Genomic DNA, 17,464 nt, shown 5'->3' on the forward strand with positions numbered 1-17,464 from the left:
GAGAGTGCGGATGACTCTGCAGCACCGAATGAGAGAACTCCAGGTCCTCCTCAGCCAGGGTATCAAATTTGTAGAATTTAGCAAACGTGTTTGCCCCTGACCAAGTTGCAGCTCGGCAAAGTTGTAAAGCCGAGACCCCTCGGGCAGCTGCCCAAGATGAGCCCACCTTCCTCGTGGAATGGGATTTCACTGATTTAGGATGCGGCAATCCAGCAGCAGAATGCTCCAGCTGAATTGTGCTACAAATTCAGCGAGCAATAGTCTGCTTAGAAGCAGGAGCACCTATTTTGTTGGGTGCCTACAGGATAAGAAGCGAGTCAGTTTTCCTGACTCCAGCCGTCCTGGAAATATAATTTTTTTTAAGGCCCTGACTACGTCCAGTAACTTGGAATCTTCCAAGTCCCTAGTAGCCGCAGGCACTACAATAGGTTGGTTCAAGTGAAAAGCGGATACCACCTTAGGGAGAAACTGGGGACAAGTCCTCAATTCTGCCCTATCCATATGGAAAATCAGATAAGGGCTTTTACATGACAAAGCCGCCAATTCTGACACACGCCTGGCCGAAGCCAAGGCCAATAACATGACCGCTTTTCACGTGAGATATTTCAGATCCACAGTTTTAAGTGGCTCAAACCAATGTGATTTCAGGAAACTCAACACCACGTTGAGATCCCACGGTGCCACAGGAGGCACAAAAGGGGGCTGAACATGTAGCACTCCCTTTACAAAAGTCTGAACTTCAGGCAGTGAAGCCAGTTCTTTCTGGAAGAAAATCGACAGAGCCGAAATCTGGACCTTAATGGAACCCAATTTTAGGCCCATAGTCACTCCCGACTGTAGGAAGTGCAGAAAACGACCCAGCTGAAATTCCTCTGTTGGGGCCTTCCTGGCCTCACACCACGCAACATATATTCGCCAAATACGGTGATAATGGTTTGCGGTTACTTCTTTCCTGGCTTTTATCAGCGTAGGAATGACTTCCTCCGGAATGCCCTTTTGCTTTAGGATCCGGAATTCAACCGCCATGCCGTCCAACGCAGCCGCGGTAAGTCTTGGAACAGACAAGGCCCCTGCTGTAGCAGATCCTGTCTGAGCGGTAGAGGCCATGGGTCCTCTGATATTATTTCTGTAAGTTCTGGGTACCAAGCTCTTCTTGGCCCATCCGGAACCACGAGTATCGTTCTTCCTCCTCGTTTTCTTATTATTCTCAGTACCCTTGGTATGAGAGGCAGAGGAGGGAATACATAAACCGACTGGTACACCCACGGTGTCACTAGAGCGTCCACAGCTATTGCCTGAGGGTCCCTTGACCTGGCGCAATATCTAGTTTTTTGTTTAGGCGGGACGCCATCATGTCCACCTGTGGCCTTTCCCAACGGTTTACCAACAGTTGGAAGACTTCTGGATGAAGTCCCCACTCTCCCGGGTGTCGGTCGTGTCTGCTGAGGAAGCCTGCTTCCCAGTTGTCCACTCCCGGAATTAACACTGCTGACAGTGCTAAGACGTGATTTTCCGCCCATCGGAGAATCCTTGTGGCTTCTGCCATCGCCATCCTGCTTCTTGTGCCACCCTGTCGGTTTACATGGGCGACTGCCATGATGTTGTCTGATTGGATCAGTACCGGCTGGTTTTGAAGCAGAGGCCTTGCCAGACTTAGGGCATTGTAAATGGCCCTCAGTTCCAGAATATTTATGTGTAGGGACAACTCCTGACTTGACCAAAGTCCTTGGAAGTTTCTTCCCTGTGTGACTGCCCCCCAGCCTCGAAGGCTGGCATCCGTGGTAACCAGGACCCAGTCCTGTATGCCGAATCTGCGGCCCTCTTGAAGATGAGCACTCTGCAGCCACCACAGTAGAGATACCCTGGTCCTTGGAGACAGGGTTATCAGCCGATGCATCTGAAGATGCGATCCCGACCACTTGTTCAAGAGGTCCCACTAAAAGGTTCTTGTATGGAACCTGCCGAATGGAATTTTGCTTCGTAAGAAGCTACCATTTTTCCCAGGACTCGTGTGCAGTGATGCACCGATACCTGTTCTGGTTTCAGGAGGTCTCTGACTAGAGATGACAGCTCCTTGGCTTTCTCCTGCAGGAGAAACACTTTTTTTCTGTTCTGTGTCCAGAACCATCCCCAGGAACAGTAGGCGTGTGGTAGGAACCAGCTGTGACTTTGGAATGTATAGAATCCATCCGTGCTGTTGTAGCACTTCCCGAGATAGTGCTACTCCGACCAACAACTGCTCCTTGGACCTCACCTTTATAAGGAGATCGTCCAAGTACGGGATAATTAAAACTCCCTTTTTTTTCGAAGGAGTATCATCATGTCTGCCATTACCTTGGTAAAGACCCTCGGTGCCGTGGACAGTCCAACGGCAGTGTTTGGAATTGGTAATGGCAATCCTGTACCACAAATCTGAGGTACTCCTGATGAGGATGGCAAATGGGGACATGTAGGTAAGCATCCTTGTTGTCCAGGGATACCATGTAATCCCCCTCCTCCAGGCTTGCAATAACCGCCCTGAGCGATTCCATCTTGAACTTGAATTTTTTAATGTATGTGTTCAAGGATTTCAAATTTAAAATGGGTCTCACCGAACCGTCCGGTTTCGGTACCACTACCAGTGTGGAATAGTAACCCCGTCCTTGTTGAAGTAGGGGCACCTCGACTATCACCTGCTGGGAATACAGCTTGTGAATTGCCTCTAGCACAGCCTCCCTGCCTGAGGGAGTTGTCGGCAAGGCAGATTTGAGGAAACGGCGGGGGGGAGACGCCTCGAATTCCAGCTTGTACCCCTGAGATACTACTTGAAAGATCCAGGGATCCACCTGTGAGCGAGCCCACTGATCGCTGAAATTTTTGAGGCGGCCCCCCACCGTACCTGGTTACGCCTGTGGAGCCCCCGCGTCATGCGGTGGACTCAGAGGAAGCGGGGGAAGAATTTTGATTCTGGGAACTGGCTGACTGGTGCAGCTTTTTCCCTCTTCCCTCGTCTCTGTGCAGAAAGGAAGCGCCTTTGACCCGCTTGCTTTTCTGAAGCCGAAAGGACTGTACCTGATAATACAGTGCTTTTCTTAGGCTGTGAGGAAACCTGAGGTAAAAAATTTTCATCCCAGCTGTTGCTGTGGATACGAGGTCCCAGAGACCATCCCCAAACAATTCCTCACCCTTATAAGGCTCTATGTGCCTTTTAAAGTCAGCATCACCTGTCCAGTGTCGGGTCTCTAATACCCTCCTGACAGAATGGACATTGCAATAATTCTGGATGCCAGCCGGCAAAATATCCCTCTGTGCATCCCTCATATATAAGACGACGTCTTATGTCCGCAAAATAGTATCCCTGTTTGAAAGGGTTACAGACCACGCTGCAGCAGCACTATCTGCAGGTCTCAGTCTAGTACCTGAGTGTGTAAACACAGACTTCACGATAGCCTCCTGCTATTTATCAGCAGGTACCTTCAAAGTGGCCGTATCCTAAGACGGTAGTGCCACCTTTTTTGACAAACGTGTGAGCGCCTTATCCACCCTAGGGGATATCTCCCAGCGTAACTTATCCTCTGACGGGAAGGGGTACGCCATCAGTAACTTTTTAGAAATTACTAGTTTCTTATCGGGGGAACCCACGCTTTTTCACACTTCATTCACTCATTTGATGGGGGAACAAAACACTGCCTGCTTTTTCTCCCCACACATAAAACCCTTTTCTGTTTTTAGTGGTACTTGGGTTAATGTCAGAAATGTGTAACATTTTTTATTGCCGGGATCATGTAACGGATGTTCCTAGTGGATTGTGTATATGTCTCAACCTCGTCGACACTGGAGTCAGACTCCGTGTCGACATCTGTGTCTGCCATCTGGGGGAGCGGGCATTTTTGAGCCCCTGATGGCCTTTGAGACGCCTGGGCAGGCGCGGGCTGAGAAGCCGGCTGTCCCATAGCTGTTACGTCATCCAGCCTTTTATGTAAGGAGTTGACACTGTCGGTTAATACCTTCCACCTATCCATCCACTCTGGTGTCGGCCCACAGGGGGCGACATCTCATTTATCGGCATCTGCTCCGCCTCCACATAAGCCTCCTCATCAAACATGTCGACACAGCCGTACCGACACACCGCACACACACAGGGAATGCTCTGACTGAGGACAGGACCCCACACAGCCCTTTGGGGAGACGGAGAGAGAGTATGCCAGCACACACCGGAGCGCTATATAATGTAGGGATAAACACTATCACTGAGTGAATTTTCCCCAATAGCTGCTTGTATAAACAATATTGCTCCTAAATTTAGTGCCCCCTCTCTCTTTTTAACCCTTTGAGCCTGAAAACTACAGGGGAGAGCCTGGGGAGCTGTCTTCCAGCTACACTGTGAAGAGAAAATGGCGCCGGTGTGCTGAGGGAGATGGCTCCGCCCCTTTTTCGGCGGACTTTCCCCCCGCTTTTTTCTGTATTCTGGCAGGGGTAATTACCACATATATAGCCTCTGGGGCTATATATTGTGGCTATTTTGCCAGCCAAGGTGTTTTTATTGCTGCTCAAGGCGCCCCCCCCAGCGCCCTGCACCCTCAGTGACCGGAGTGTGAAGTGTGTATGAGGAGCAATGGCGCACAGCTGCAGTGCTGTGCGCTACCTTGGTGAAGACTGAAGTCTTCTGCCGCCGATTTTCCGGACCATCTTCATGCTTCTGGCTCTGTAAGGGGGACAGCGGCGCGGCTCCGGGAACGAACACCAAGGACGGGTCCTGCGGTCGATCCCTCTGGAGCTAATGGTGTCCAGTAGCCTAAGAAGCCCAAGCTAGCTGCAAGCAGGTAGGTTCGCTTCTTCTCCCCTTAGTCTCTCGATGCAGTGAGCCTGTTGCCAGCAGGTCTCACTGTAAAATAAAAAACCTAATTTAAACTTTCTTTCTAGAAGCTCAGGAGAGCCCCTAGTGTGCAACCAGCTCAGGCCGGGCACAGAAATCTAACTGAGGTCTGGAGGAGGGGCATAGAGGGAGGAGCCAGTGCACACCAGATAGTACCAAATCTTTCTTATAGAGTGCCCAGTCTCCTGCGGAGCCCGTCTATTCCCCATGGTCCTTACGGAGTTCCCAGCATCCACTAGGACGTCAGAGAAAACACAGTTAGGTGAATACACACAGTGCAGTGACAATACAAATAGTGAAACTGCACAACAACCCCGGACAGCCCGAATGGAGTGACACAGAGGATTGGGACCAGCACACAATACCTCAGTCAGAACAGTGGTTGGTTGGTTGAGATTATATATATATATATATATATATATATATATATATATATATATATATATATAGATTCTGTAGTCCGGCACTCAATGAAATATAAGGCAATCTTACCCCGGTGTCACGTCCTAGGCAGGAACCATGCAAATGTAGAGATACAGAGGGGACGGCACTCAGAGGATTTTTTCAAATATTGTATTCAAGTATAAAACATACTTAGTGATCCATCAACGTTTCGGTGTACGACAACACCGTCTTCAGGATGTAGACAACACAGTGACAAAAAGTGAAATGACAATACATACATATCATGACTTACCCCGCTTTTATATGTTCCCTCTTCAATCTACACCAGTGTCACGCACGCCAGTATCGTATCGCGCGCCCCTGCACCGGAGCGCACAGTGGTGATGTCACGCCTCCCCTCCCATCACGTGAGAAGGCATGCGTTCCACCCCCCACACAGTGCGCGTCCGTTGCCATGGGGACTGAAGTACATTGCCATGCGGGTAACAGGGCGCATATACAATGTCAGCCTGATTCCGTCATTGGCAATGTGTCAGGGTCCGCGGTGTATATCGATGTCTGACATATGTGAACAAACATTAAAAGATATTAAAAAGCCGTAGCAGACGTGTTACAAAGAACACATCTCCACGCATCTAACTGACATATATATTCTATTCAACATTCCATTATATCTATATAATAAATGAAAACGCATATGTATTACATTATTGTTCAAGCGTTAGCTAAATATATACTACTCAATATATTGATTATACCAAAGAGTTCCAGCAGATCTTTTCATTTAAACCCCGTGGCCATACAGTGTCTAGGCGTGTAATCCATTTAGCCTCCATAATCAGGAGCTGTTTATTACGGTCACCACCTCTTCGATTTTCTGGGAGGTGATCAATAATCATGTATTTGACACTAGCCATGGTATGTCCTCGATCTGAAAAATGTTGTGCCACTGGCTGCTCACTATGTCCCGTTTGTATAGCTGCTTTTATTGCGGACCGATGTTGTGTCGCCCGTTCTTTAAACGGACGGATTGTTTTCCCTACATAGTAGTATCCGCAAGGGCATCTAATTATGTATATTACAAAGGGAGTGGTACAAGTTACAGCATGGTTAATGGCAATGTATTTGCCACTATGTGGATGTCTAAATTCACTGCCTGTATCCATATGGCTACAAGTGGCACAATTGATACATTTGTAGCATCCCTTTTTCCTATTGCCTAAAAATGTAACATGTGGTTGTTTAAAGTCAGTGATATCTGTTCTGACTACCATGTCTTTGATATTTCTACCACGTCTAAAGCTGGCCATAGGAGTTTGTATTTTGAAACTTTGTAATTCTTTGTCAGTACTTACAATGGGCCATAAGGCCTTAGTGGCTGATTGTGTGATACAGCTAGTTGTAGAGTATGTAGAAGTCCAGATTATACGATCTTCCTTTAATTTTTTCTGGGTTTTTCTGTTCGTGACTGCAGAAAACAAAGATTGGCGTGGGATGTTTAATACTTTGTTCTTATGCTGTAACAGTAATTGTATGGGATATCCTCTCTGTGTAAATTTTTTGACCATTTCGTCTAATTGTGCTTCCAAACACTGCTTATCATTATTAATACGTGCCACCCTCAACATCTGGGAGTAGGGTAATCCAGATTTGAGGGCCACAGGGTGATGACTAGAAAATCTTAATAATGTATTTCGGTCAGTGGGCTTGCTGTATAACGAACTGATCAGTAGCCCCTCACAATTAACCAGTTTCACATCAAGGTACTCAATTTCCTGGAAACTACACTTGCTGGTAAATTTAATTGGACCATTTAGTGCATTAATGGATTGAACCAAATATTCAAATTCTGTCTGGGTGCCCGCCCAAAAAATAATTAAATCATCTATGTACCTAAGGAACAGCTTTGCATGTTGCATGAATAAAGCATTGTCATAGAATAGAATCTGTTCCTGTAGGTACATATAGATGTTAGCATATGTAGGAGAGATGTTAGATCCCATAGAACAACCAGATTTTTGCAAGTAGTATTTTCCATCAAACAAAAAGTAATTTCTATACAGTACCAATGTGAGCAACTGTAAAATAAAAGTTATTGGAGGTCCGCAATAATACCGACTAGTTTCCAGAAAACTTTCTACAGCTTTTAGCCCATCTTGATGGGGTATTGATGTGTATAAATTTTTCACATCTAATGTGCACATAAGTAAGTTAAATGGTGCATTACAGAACGGCTGAATGTGTTCTAAGAAACTAGTGGTATCTTTTACATAGGATTTTTCATGGATGATACATGGTTGTAGCAGGGTGTCCAAATATTTGGACACTGGTTGGTACAATGATTTCATAGCGGACACAATGGGGCGGCCCGGGGGGTGAAGAGGATCTTTGTGAATTTTAGGCGTAGTGTATAATATGGGGGTGACTGGGTACGCCTGACTTAGTGCTGTTAGTACCCGTTTGGAAATAACCCCATTATCCAAAGCTGTTTTTAACACTAGATCTAATTCACGCTTAAATACTGGACCTGGGTTTCTGGGTAGGTTTTCATAAATCTGGGTGTCACTGAGTTGGCTCAATATTTCACTGCGATACATATCTGTATTCTGTATAACAATGGCCCCGCCTTTATCAGCGGGGCGAATTACCACATCATTATACTTAGATAAATTTCTAAGTGCTGTGCGCTGGCCCTGTGTTAAATTATGACGAAATTTAGGGTTTTCTTTCTGATATTTATGTACAGAATCGTCCAAGAGTCTCGTAAAGCATTTGAGTGACGGGTTTGTTACTGGAGGGTCATAGGTGGATTTGATAGCTTTCCTGCAGAACATTTCCACAGGATTAGTTGCTGGAGAGGTTGTGTTAGGATCTTCCGGAGAGGTATGAAAATGTTCGTGCAACCGTAATTTTCTTCCAAATTGGTGCATATCTCGATTCCATTCGTATTCTGAATGGCAGTTGGTGGGTACGAATGCCAGCCCTTTATTCAGTACCGCAGTCTCATCCGGGGTTAATGTCCTTGTTGATAAGTTAAATATTAATTGTTGATCTTCTTCCAGGGTGGGCGTCCTACCCCTCTTCGCTTGACCGCCTCGCCTCGTATGGGGGCGTTTGGAATGCGGTTTCCACTGCGCATGCTGACCCCTAAAGGGGCACTTTGTGTATTATTAATATCTTCGCCTTCTAAAACCACAAAGTCACTATCACTCTGAGATGTGGCAGGTTCTTTGGCCATTCTCTGTTCCCGGGCCCCTCTGTAATTTCTTTGATACCTCCTGTAGGGTCTAGATGGTTCACTGCCTGTGAGCCACCTTTATACACGATTTTCTTCGTAGTCTTGGACTACTTTAGTACGCTTGAGTTTTTTAAACTTAATGAGATCAGCTCTGTATTTGTCGCACTGTGTTTGTAGTTTATTTAACCAATTCGCAGAGGTATCCTGTTGTAAGGTCTCTTTATGGTTAGTATCAAATTGTGTGATTTTGGCCTTTACCAGTGCTAACTCTTTGGATGCCTCTTCTATGACCAAGATCATGAGGTCAAAGGCACATTTATTTAGGATTGCTATCCACTTACGGCAGAAATCTTGGTTTTGTCTGCCTATGGTAGGTGTGTTTCTTACCCTGAATCCTCTAGGTATATATTTATCCCTGTAATAGTCTGACAGGGTAAGTCCATGTAACGTGTAATCAATCTCACGCTTCTTTAATTTGTATATTATTTGATACAGATCTTCACATGTATCACCTTGCTCGGTGTATTGGGGATCTTTCATGAACAATATACCTTTGATCTGGTCATCAGTGTAACTCATAATTTCCCCCAAAGGCGTAGTAGGGGGTGCAGTTATTTTTTGTGCCATATTTAAATATGCAGCAAGACACCAAGGGTATATGCTCACACAGTAGATACTTATTTAGCGACTACAGGCGTTCTCACAGTTTGATATAGATGTCAGTTAATAACAGAGAAAGTCATTCAATAAATAAACACATGGTGCCTTGAAAATGATAGAACAATGTCCATCCAAGATACAGATTCTGTAGTCCGGCACTCAATGAAATATAAGGCAATCTTACCCCGGTGTCACGTCCTAGGCAGGAACCATGCAAATGTAGAGATACAGAGGGGACGGCACTCAGAGGATTTTTTCAAATATTGTATTCAAGTATAAAACATACTTAGTGATCCATCAACGTTTCGGTGTACGACAACACCGTCTTCAGGATGTAGACAACACAGTGACAAAAAGTGAAATGACAATACATACATATCATGACTTACCCCGCTTTTATATGTTCCCTCTTCAATCTACACCAGTGTCACGCACGCCAGTATCGTATCGCGCGCCCCTGCACCGGAGCGCACAGTGGTGATGTCACGCCTCCCCTCCCATCACGTGAGAAGGCATGCGTTCCACCCCCCACACAGTGCGCGTCCGTTGCCAAAATATAATTATTTTTTTAACACAGCAGCACTGTCACCGCCATTTATATGCTCCCCCCTCTCTATAAAACCCCCTGGTACCAGTACAATTGCCGATTCAGTGGGTTCTGTGGAGCAGCAGCTCCAGAATGCAGCCTGGCAGTCAGCAGCAGCAGGAAATGGCGCCTTTCAGCCTCTGGTCCCGCTCTCCGGGAAGCCCCGCCCCCTCAATGGCACACAGTCCCTTACATATTATACTGGCTGTAAAATACAGAATCTGTATTAAAAAAAAAAAGGGAGGAAGAGTCTGGGGTCCATAGCAGGCACTGCAGCTCGGTGACTGCTACGCTGTAATGCTGCCATTAGTCACTGGGACCCCGGTGTAATCACTCACGCTTCTTCTTACTTTAGGATCAGTTATGGGTGGCGGCATGCTACCGGCGTGTGTGCACACCCAGGGGGTATGTAAAACAAAGCCTCAGGAGCTTAGTGTCCTGTCAGCAGGGGTACGAACCATTAACTCTATAGGAAGTTGGTACGGTCACCCCCTTAAGTCTCACGATGCAGGCAGACTATTTGCCATCCAGTGCTTCCTGAAAAGAAAAAAAAAAAAAAAAAAAAAAAAACTAAATACAATTCTGAAGAAAAAACAAAACAAAACTCTGGAGCTCCAGAGCAATGCACCCAGCTCCTTGGGCACATTTTTCTAAATAGAGTCTAGTGGAGGGGCATAGAGGGGAGGAGCCAGCACACACACACAAATGATTTCTTAAAATGCCATGCTCCAATGGACCAGATTAGTACCCCATGGTACTAAAGTCATCCTAGTATCCACTAGGACGTTAAAGGGGGAGAGGGGGGGGGGGGGGGACACAGAAGAAAAACCAGTCCTTTTCCTCAAACAAAGTTTGGCTGGCCAATAGTTTGAAATCAATTACTAGAATTGTCCTCAAACACAAATTTCAATAAGTGTGTTCATGCTGGGTAATTTATTTTGCCACAATTGCTTTAATATAGTGTGGATAGCCGGTCTCACCCAATCTCTTGCCCCACCACCTTCCTCACATTACTAACCTCCCCCACCGGTGACCCCTCCATGCCATCAATGTTTACCGCTTGGAGATTCTGAAGTTTGTTGCTCACAGCTCCCTATTTTCTATTTCTGAACCACACTCGCCTACAAATTTGATGGAGATTAAGGGGGTGATTCAGTAAGTATAGTATAACCTGAAGCTTACTCAGGCTGCCATCGCAGATGAACAGATGGTCGCGATGTTAGTCTCAGATGTGATCGTATCACAAATGCAGGAGAAGGTGGTATACACCTTCTCCTGTATTTGCATTGCTAAGGACTGTAAATGCAAACATATGCAGCCCTTAATGAATCAGGCCCTAAGTTTGTCAGTAGCCTTAATGAAACGCAGCCAGAGATTCTTCCAATGTATCAGTCAAATATGACCTTATCCCGCCGCACGCCAACATGTTTTACACAGACTACTTTTCTTGGGTAATTTAGCATTAGCTCCCACTAACTGTTACAGTGGCATTGGGATAATTGAATGCTTACCATTTATGACTGGTGTGAAGACGGCAATTCCTGCAAAGTTCGGGTCAGACACCGTTTTATCCAAAATCAATCCCCCAATGCTGCCACAGGAAGAAGAGGAGAAATAAACTTAATGAAGCCAGTGGCAAATCTTGCTTGCTTATGATAGCTGGACATACTTTCCAATACATATTAAATCAAATATTTTTTTCCCCTTTCAAAGCGGTCAGGCTAGTGCAATCCATATGCACATGCATATGTACGCATGAATAAAAAAAACGGCATATCACGCATACTATAATTTAAACACTGCAGAAGTTTTATTGCCTTTACAGGAAGAAGAGTTCATTTTCCCCCCCCTATATTTTATTCACCTAAATAAATACTTTATATATGGATCAGATTTAATGCTCTGTATATTGAAACAAACCTACTGTGGAATATTATAGATTATATATTAAAGATGGCTTTGGGAATGTGAGTGACAAAAAAAAAAATATATTATATATATATATTATATATATATATATATATATATATATATATATATATATATATATATATATATATACACACATACATACATACATACATATATATACACATACATATATATACATATACATATATACATACATACATATTAGTATCCCATATCCAAATATTCCGAAATACGGAATATTCCGAAATACGGACTTTTTTTGAGTTAGAGTGAGATAGTGAAACCTTTGTTTTCTGATAGCTCAATGTACACAAATTTTGTTTAATACACAAAGTTATTAAAAATATTGTATTAAATGACCTTCAGGCTGTGTGTATAAGGTGTATATGAAACATAAATGAATTGTGTGAATGTAGACACACTTAGTTTAATGCACAAAGTTATAAAAAAATATTGGCTAAAATGACCTTCAGGCTGTGTATATAAGGTGTATATGAAACATAAATGCATTCTGTGCTTAGACTTAGGTCCCATCACCATAATATCTCATTATGGTATGCAATTATTCCAAAATACGGAAAAATCCCATATCCAAAATACCTCTGGTCCCAAGCATTTTGGATAAGGGATACTCAACCTGTATATATTTAGATGCAATTAACCCAAGGTAATGACCAGCAGAACATCTACAATTTCATTTACATGCAGCAAGAAACAATTTATTCTGCATGGGAGTATAGAATTCTGAAAGGGTGCATATAAATAAACATTAAAAAACCCTTGATGGATAGGTCATTTAACATGTAACCCCCAATTAATGCATATTAAAACTGCTATATAATACCTGTAGTGTGTGTACATTAAACCTTTTTATCAGGATGACAAGTGGAACAAAGGGGGGGGGGGGGGGGGGTAATTTTCTAAAGCTCACTGTTGGCAAGTTGCAGTGAAGCGGTGCATCATTTTGCAGGGATGCGTGTTTTGGATCTCTAATCTAGTTTTGCCTATTTTGGTTCAATTGTTTTGTATTTGACATGTTAAGAGCGAAAAAAAAATTAAATTGAAATTTACTGGAAAAATAATGAAAAATGTTATGTTGGAATATGACAGGCTCGGTTGGGGAAAAAACCAAGCACAGAATTGTCCAAGGAGTGACTTGATGAGTAGCCCTACAGTAACCTATTATATTTCAGCTTTGTATGTGAATGTAGCAGGCAACATTGAGTTTTTCAGTTTGCATTGCGTTATCACCTGTCAGAAAGCATGTCTACATGCTTCAATTCCCTTAGTTTTGTGTCTCTTGCAGAGTTCACACTAAACGATGTCTGTACCCAGCGACGTCATGACACATTGCGCTTTCCGTATACACGGCAGTGGATGAGGTCACGATACACCATGCCATGCTGCAATTAGCAGCATGGCATCATTCACTGTATCATCATTCACTATATCATCCCATCTGCTGTGCCACACAGCAAATGGTACGATACAAAGAACGACCACCGGGCATGCGCGATTGGACGTACACACTAAAATGATCCGCATTTGAACAATATATTAGTGATGAGCGGATTCGGTTTTACTCGGTTTTACTCGGTTCTCAAAACGGCATCTTATTGGCTCACGGATGTCACGTGTTTTGGATAGCCAATAAGATGCCGTTTTGAGAACCGAGTAAAACCGAGTAAAACCGAACCTCGCTCATCACTACAATATATCTAAAGACCGATAGCTTAGTGTGTACCCAGCATTTGCATCAAAGCATTTTCCAACCTTTGCTATTTCATGTAATGCTCAATTCTATGCCAGTATGTACAGGCCCTTACTATAGCTTTACACATTTCCCCTAGAGAGATTGACGAGCAAGAATACAAGTACTGTGTCTTCTAAAATGTCACCAGAACATACCAATTCGTCTGGAGAGAATATGCCCTCTGCACGCCTCATGTGGCTGTGCATAGGATATCCATTTGAATTGTATTTGATAAAAGGACTCAAAAGTAAATACTAAACACATTGTGCTGCTGCCATGACATACTGAATGGACCCCTTTTTGGACTCTCCAAACGACCAAGCTAAGCTGGGTGTTATGTAGCTAAACCTGTCTGCACTATGGGACTTTGGCTACCCTATACTGTTTGCGCACACTCCAGCCTTTGAGGCTAAGAGCCAGGGGATTCCCATATTGATTATGGATGCACTTTATGTACAAGTGACCTGTGTTACGGGGAACTTTTTGAAGTTCTTCATGTTATATAAATGTGTTTCCCTTCACAAAGCTATCCCAAGTGTACCCAAGTGTGGATAATTATAGACATAAAAGGGGCATACAGTTAAAAACCAAAATAGGATTTTAATAACCTACCGGTAAATCCTTTTCTCGCAGTCCGTAGAGGATGCTGGGGTCCATATTAGTACCATGGGGTATAGACTGGTCCACCAGGAGCCATGGGCACTTTAAGACTTTGATAGTGTGGGCTGGCTCCTCCCTCTATGCCCCTCCTACCAGACTCAGTCTAGAAACGGTACCCGAGGAGACAGACAACTTTGAGAGAAGGATTTTACACAGATAGTGGTGAGATTCACACCAGCTCACACATACAAGGCAAACCAAGCTAACCAGCTCGAAAACTCAGCAATAGCTGAACAAGGGCCCTCATTCCGAGTTGATCGCTAGTTGCTTTCGTTCGCAGTGAAAAAGCGGTAGTTATGCGCATGCGTACGGGCCGCAGTACGCACGAAGTACTTTCACACATAACTATGCAGTTTTACACAAGGTCGAGCAACGCTTTTCTGTCGCTCTGTTGATCGGTGAGTGATTGACAGGAAGTGGGTGTTTCTTGGTGGTAACTGACCGTTTTCCGGGAGTGTGCTAAAAAACGCAGGCGTGTCAGGTAAAAACCTAGGCGTGCCTGGGGAAACAGGGGAGTGGCTGGCAGAACGCAGGGCGTGTTTGTGAAGTCAAAGCAGGAACTAAACTGACTGAAGTGATCGCAAGGTAGGAGTAGGTTTGGAGATGCTCAAACTGCATGAAAATTTTTACGCACAGTTCTGCTAACCTTTCGTTCGCACTTCTGCTAAGCTAAGATACACTCCCAGAGGGCGGCGGCTTAGCGTGCGCACTGCTGCTAAAAGCAGATCGCGAGCGATCAACTCGGAATGAGGGCCAATATTACTTAACCAAGAACAAAGCAGTACTGAATGAAATAACCACTGCAGGATCATGAAGCGCTGGGCGGGTGCCCAGCATCCTCTATGGACTATGAGAAAAGGATTTACCGGTAGGTAATTAAAATCCTATTTTCTCTTATGTCCTAGAGGATGCTGGGTTCCACATTAGTACCATTGGGGGGTGTTACCAAAGCTCCAAGAACGGGAAGGAGAGCGCAGAGGCTCCTGCAGAACTGAGTGACCAAACTGTAGGTCCTCAGAGGCCAAAGTATCGAACTTGTAGAACTTAGCAAACATGTTCGACCCAGACGAAGTAGCTGCACGGCAAAGTTGTAAAGCCGAGACACCCCGGGCAGCTGCCCAGGAAGAACCCACCTTACGAGTAGAGTGGGCCTTAACAAATTTTGGACACAGCAAACCAGCCGTAGAATATGCATGCTGGATAGTGACCCTGATCCAGCGAGAGATCTGCTTAGACCAGGCATGTCCAAACTGCGGCCCTCCAGCTGTTGTGAAACTACATATCCCAGCATGCCCTGATACAGTTTTGCAGTCAGTGAATGCTAAAGCTGCGTCAGGGCATGCTGGGATGTGTAGTTTCTCAACAGCTGGAGGGCCACAGTTTGGATATGCCTGGCTTAGGACAGAGGACACCCAATTTTCTTGGGATCATACAGCACAAACAGAGTCCGATTTTCTGTGACGAGCCATCCTCTTCACATAAATTTTCAGAGCCCTTACAACATCTAAGGACTTTGATGGAATTGAGGAGTCAGTAGCAACTGGCACCACAATAGGTTGGTTGATTGATAAGAAATGCAGACACAACCTTCGGAAAGAAATGCTAAAGTGTTCGGAGCTCAGCTCTATCTTCATGGAAGAAGAAGTAGGGGCTTTTAAAAGACAAAGCCCCCAACTCTGACACACGCCTAGCAGAAGTGAAGGCCAACAAAGTGACAGCCTTCCACGTGAGAAACTGGACCTCAAGCTCCTGTAGAGGCTCGAACCAGCCCGATTGGAGGAACTGTAACAGCATGTTAAAGTCCCAGGGCGCCGTAGGCAGTACAAAGGGAGGCCACATGTGCAGAACCCATTTCACGAAAGTCTGAACCTCAGGAAGGGAAGCCAGTTGTTTCTGGAAGAAAATGGATAAAAACGGTACAAAGGGAGGTTGGATGTGCAGAACTCCCTTCAAAAAAGTCTGAACCTCATGGAGGGCAGCCAACTGTTTCTGAAAGAAAATGGAAAGGGCTGAAATCTGGACCTTTATGGATTCTAACCTCAGGCCCATATCCACACCTGCTTGCAGGAAGAGGAGAAACAGTCCCAGCTGAAACTCCACCGTAGGAATCTTCTTCTTGGATTCACACCAAGATACATACTTTTTCTAAATGCGATGGTAATGTTTAGACGTTACTCCTTTCCTAGCCTGTATCCGGGTAGGAATAACCTTGTTAGGAATGCCCTTCAGAGCTAAAATCTGGCGTTCAACCTCCATGCCGTCAAACGTAGCCGTGGTAAGTCTTGATAAGCGAACGAAGAGGAAGAGGCCTCGGATCTTCCAGCAGTAGATCCAGAAGATCAGCGTACCAAGCCCTTCTTGGCCAGTCCGGAGCAATGAGGATTGCCTGAACTCGTTCTCTTTACGAGTTGTAGAATCCGTGGAATGAGTGGAAGAGGAGGAAACACGTACACTGACTGGAACACCCACGGAGTCACCAGGGCGTCCACCGCCACGGATTGTGGGTCTCGTGACCTGGAACAGTACCTCCAAAGCTTCTTGTTGAGACGGGAGGCCATCATGTCATGTCCGTGAAAACCTCCGGATGGAGGCCCCACTCTCCTGGATGGAGATCGTGGCTGCTGAGGTAGTCCGCTTCCCAGTTGTCCACTTCCGGAATGAAGATTGCTGACAGCGCCAACGCGTGCCTTTCTGCCCAGAGGAGGATTCTTGTTACCTCTAACATTGCAGCTCTGCTCTTCGTTCCGCCCTGTCGGTTTATGTAGGCCACCGTCGTTACATTGTGTGACTGCACCTGATGGCTTGATCTTGTAGAAGATGTGCCGCTTGTAGAAGGCCGTTGTACACGGCTCTTCGCTCCAGAATGTTTATTGGAAGAATGGATTCCAGACTTAACCACCTTCCTTGGAAGGTTTCCCCTTCGGTGACTGCGCCCCAACCTCGGAGACTTGCATCCGTGGTTAGAAGGATCCAGTTCTGAATTTCGAACCTGCATCCCTCTAGAAGGTGAGGCAGCTGTAGCCACCACAGGAGTGAAATCCTGGCTTTCGGCGACAGACGTATCCTCTGGTGCATAAGCAGGTGAGATCCCGACCACTTGTCCAGAAGATCCAGTTGGAAGGACAGTGCATGAAATCTTCCGTACTGTAGAGCCTCATAGGAGGCAACCATCTTTCCCAGAAGGCGAATGCACTCATGAACTGAAACCCGGGCAGGTCTCAAGACATCCCGGACCATCGTTTGTATCACCAATGCTTTTTCCACCGGAACTAATACCCTCTGCACCTCCGTGTCGAGGATCATCCCTAGGTAAGACAATCTCCTAGTCAGTTCCAAATGTGACTTTGGAAGATTCAGGATCCATCCGTGTTCCCG

General features: G+C 45.2%; 1 protein-coding gene across 1 annotated transcript in view; it reads right to left on the bottom strand.

Annotated features, from left to right (window-relative positions):
• Positions 1 to 17,464, bottom strand: part of SLC41A1 (solute carrier family 41 member 1) — a 193,508-nt gene that overhangs the window by 41,165 nt on the left and 134,879 nt on the right. The window contains exon 8 of the mRNA XM_063955154.1: positions 11,256 to 11,335. Within this exon, the coding sequence (XP_063811224.1) occupies positions 11,256 to 11,335 (80 nt within the window). The remainder of the gene's footprint in view (positions 1 to 11,255; positions 11,336 to 17,464) is intronic.

The sequence above is a fragment of the Pseudophryne corroboree genome, chromosome 2, assembly GCF_028390025.1.
Source record: "Pseudophryne corroboree isolate aPseCor3 chromosome 2, aPseCor3.hap2, whole genome shotgun sequence".
NCBI lineage: Eukaryota > Metazoa > Chordata > Amphibia > Anura > Myobatrachidae > Pseudophryne > Pseudophryne corroboree.